The sequence below is a fragment of the Bidens hawaiensis genome, unplaced genomic scaffold, assembly GCF_021521415.1.
Source record: "Bidens hawaiensis isolate Kalapana, Puna unplaced genomic scaffold, B.hawaiensis_p1.1 tig00041958_1, whole genome shotgun sequence".
Taxonomy (NCBI): Eukaryota; Viridiplantae; Streptophyta; class Magnoliopsida; order Asterales; family Asteraceae; genus Bidens; species Bidens hawaiensis.
This window is the reverse complement of record NW_027497446.1, coordinates 150,890-154,061: the sequence shown is the minus strand read 5'-3', so window position 1 is coordinate 154,061 and position 3,172 is coordinate 150,890. Positions and strand designations below refer to the sequence as shown.

At 36.9% G+C, this 3,172-nt stretch overlaps 1 protein-coding gene across 1 annotated transcript; it reads right to left on the bottom strand.

Annotated features, from left to right (window-relative positions):
• Positions 1 to 506: 506 nt before the first annotated feature.
• On the bottom strand, positions 507 to 2,932 carry LOC143593348 (BES1/BZR1 homolog protein 1-like). Its single transcript, XM_077073004.1, has 2 exons — positions 2,620 to 2,932; positions 507 to 1,402 (listed from the first exon to the last, which is right to left on the bottom strand). Exons 1-2 carry the CDS (start codon positions 2,890 to 2,892, stop codon positions 740 to 742), a joined length of 936 nt encoding a protein of 311 aa, XP_076929119.1. The 5' UTR covers positions 2,893 to 2,932; the 3' UTR covers positions 507 to 739.
• Between the last annotated feature and the right edge of the window lie 240 nt (positions 2,933 to 3,172).

The window sequence follows — 3,172 nt, the reverse complement described above, 5'->3', positions numbered from 1 at the left end:
TAAATGTCTGCCTAACTCAACCTATCAATGTCATATCAGTAACCTGGATCAGATTATGCATACTTCTTTCTCTACCAAGTCATATAAAAAACAAACAAACAAATAAAATAAAATAATACACCAAGTTTAATGGACAAAGATGAATAAACTGTAACTTTGTCATATATCTTGTTAGGAACAAAGCGGCACGCAGAAGCGAAACAACACACGTACACAAAACGACAAACACACATAAAACAAAAATATAAATACGACACATGAATTTTAACGTGGTTCGGTCCTCACGGGAAGACCTATATCCACAGACTGCAACTAGGATTTCTTATTAGCTCTAAACCAAGATTACAATTACAAGACTAAAATATACATAATGAAAACTAGGGCAACACAATTTAGAAACCAAACCAAACCGAGCCGAGCCCTAAATAAAACTGGCCTAAAGGACTTCACACCCAACATCAACTAAACATAAGACTAAAAGATAAGAGAATAAACTTTAACAAGAAAACAAGAACACAACATCCATTGATACTTTTTGATCAAACTATTGAAAAGATCCAATCTTTTTCACAAAATGTAACCACTAGATCAAAATTCAAATAAAAATATTATAATTTTCACTAGTCCAATATGCATCTTCAAGATAATTCACTAGTATCCTAACCTCTAAAATCTTTAAAATAATAATAATAATATAATAGACTTTATAATAAACATAACTTAAAAACCAAAACACACATTATATCTTAGAACTCTTACTTCCAAGAGTAAGCTCAAGATCATCCAACCCAACATCATGAATCCTTTCTCCTTCCCAAGCCTTCACTCCACCATTCTCGAACTCGAACTCGATCCCTTTCCCCTTATCAATCCCGCCATCATGGGCTGCAGCCACTTGAGCCCCCGGTTTCACCAGGTTAAAAGTAGGCGAGTTAGGGTTGGTCAACATGGGCTCATAGTTCCTGTACCTCACCCACTGGCACGAGTCAATGGTCGAGCAATCAGACACGTCACACTCGGGTATGGTAGTTGGTGTGAACCGTTTCGTAGGGCTTGTAGGGGCCGAGCACGCATAATAAGGCAAATTGAATGGATTAGTCGATTGTTTGGTTAATGATTCCCAGTTGAAAGTAGGTTTCGGGAACTTTGAAATCGGGGATGATAGCGGTGGGGTCACGGGTGCACTGTTTGAGATACGCAAAGGCGGGAGTGAAACTGGAATGGCGTTGTTAAGATACGCGAATGGGTTGTTGTTCATGTCCAGGTTGGACGGGCTCGGGTATGATGAGGATGATGGGCTGCATTGATACGAAGGGATCGGGCTCGGTTTTTGGGAAGAACATGGTGTTGTGGTGGTTGATGTTGCCCCTGTTTCAATGGTAGGCAGTGGTGGCCTTGAACCCTGCAATTTAGAGCACAAATTCATATATGTATGCAAATTTTTTTATTAACTTGCAGGTTGAGCTGCATAATCAAGTCAATTGACTCAAGTTCTTCACAATTCAAATTAAGGGTATGCATTAAAAAAAAAATCCGATCCGAAATCGAGCATATCAAACTGAAATGACTGAATCAAAACAAAAACCGACAGTTTAGTTTTATGTTTCTGTAAATACCAAAGGTTTTGTGTGTAATAGAAACCGAAAAACTGAATCGGACCGAACTTTAGGTTCGGTTTGGTTTTGCGTTCAATAAAAACCGAAAAACAAAACCGAACCGAACTTATAGATTTTTATTATTTGTTAGCTGTTTTAAGTAATTCAGTAAATTTAATCTCAAATAATTAGCCCAAACACCGACAGTTTAGTTTTATGTTTCTGTAAATACCGAAGGTTTTGTGTGTAATAAAAACCATAAAAACTGAACTGGACCGAACTTTAGGTTCGGTTTTGGTTTTGCCTGTAATAAAAACCGAAAAACCGAAGCTGGACTGAACGTATAGATTTTTATTTTTTGTTGGCTGTTTTAAGTAATTCATAAAATTTAAACTTAAATAATTAGCTCAAACGTATAACACCAAATTATCTATTAACATACAAAAGATTTAGACTCGAATTCATCATTCCAAAATTATCAAGCTCAAAATATCAAAACCATAAAAACCGAAACCGACTCGAACTCATTATTTCGAGCCAAAATTATCAAACTCAAAATAGCAAAACCAAAACCGACTCGAATTCATTAAACCAAAATTATCAAGCTCAAAATAGTAAAACCATAATAACCGAAACCCAACGGCCAATGGTTTCAAAATTTCAAAAACCAAAAGCTTCCGTTTTTTGGCTCGGTTTTAGCCCAAAACTTAACCGCGCAGACCGCTAATTCAAATCAAACGAGTACATAGATCTACAATTCTACATCATAAAAACCCCTAATTTCCACAATCAAAAACCAAACCCTAACAATAACAAATAACAATTTCCCCAAATCAAATCAAAATCCCATCTTCTCAAATTCAATCACAAATTCATCAATTAAACTCAAACCCAACAAACCCAATTCACAAATTGATCAATTAAACCGAAACCCATATCCAACAACATCCAATTAACACAAACCCAATTCACAAATTCAAAAATCGATCAATTAAATTGAAACTTTAATCAACAAGAATCATACCTTGCGAAAGGTGGTACCATCAGGAAGCACAACCCAGCCAGCTTCTTTACACAAAGCTTTCAACACCTCATTGTTATCACAATGTTTTGGTAAATCATAATTACCCTGTGCTCTTAGACCATTATAAATATTAGCAGCAATTGCTCGCCGCCGTCTCTCTCTCCTCCGGTTATTCTCCTTCTCTCTCCACGACAGCTTCCGCCTACCGCCGCCGTCACCACCCGCCGCCGCCGATGATGATCCTCCGCCGCCACCTTCTTGCGTCATCTCCATAGCTCAGATTAAAACACTTGTTGATGATTGTTATGTTTATGTGTGTGTTATATATATATGTGGGTTTGTGTTTGTGGGTGTGATGAAGGTGAAGTGTGTGTGCATTACACGCAGTGATTGATCACGAGGTATTTGTTTCTCACCATTCGAAGAATATGTTTCTGTGTTTTTTGATTGTGTGTGTTTTGTTGTGTGTGTGTTCTTGTTATTATTAATATCATGGATAAATAATTCCGAAAATAACCTTTTGGAGAGATGTATTCCAGAAATGACCCTCTCA

What these genes read in the sequence shown, in the direction of transcription:
- LOC143593348 (XM_077073004.1), bottom strand. Translation starts at nt 2,892, where the DNA reads ATGGAGATGACGCAAGAAGGTGGCGGCGGAGGATCATCATCGGCGGCG. An exon ending in ATGGTACCACCTTTCGCAAG is followed by an intron (nt 1,403 to 2,619) that starts GTATGATTCTTG and finishes TCTAAATTGCAG; the next exon opens with GGTTCAAGGCCACCACTGCC.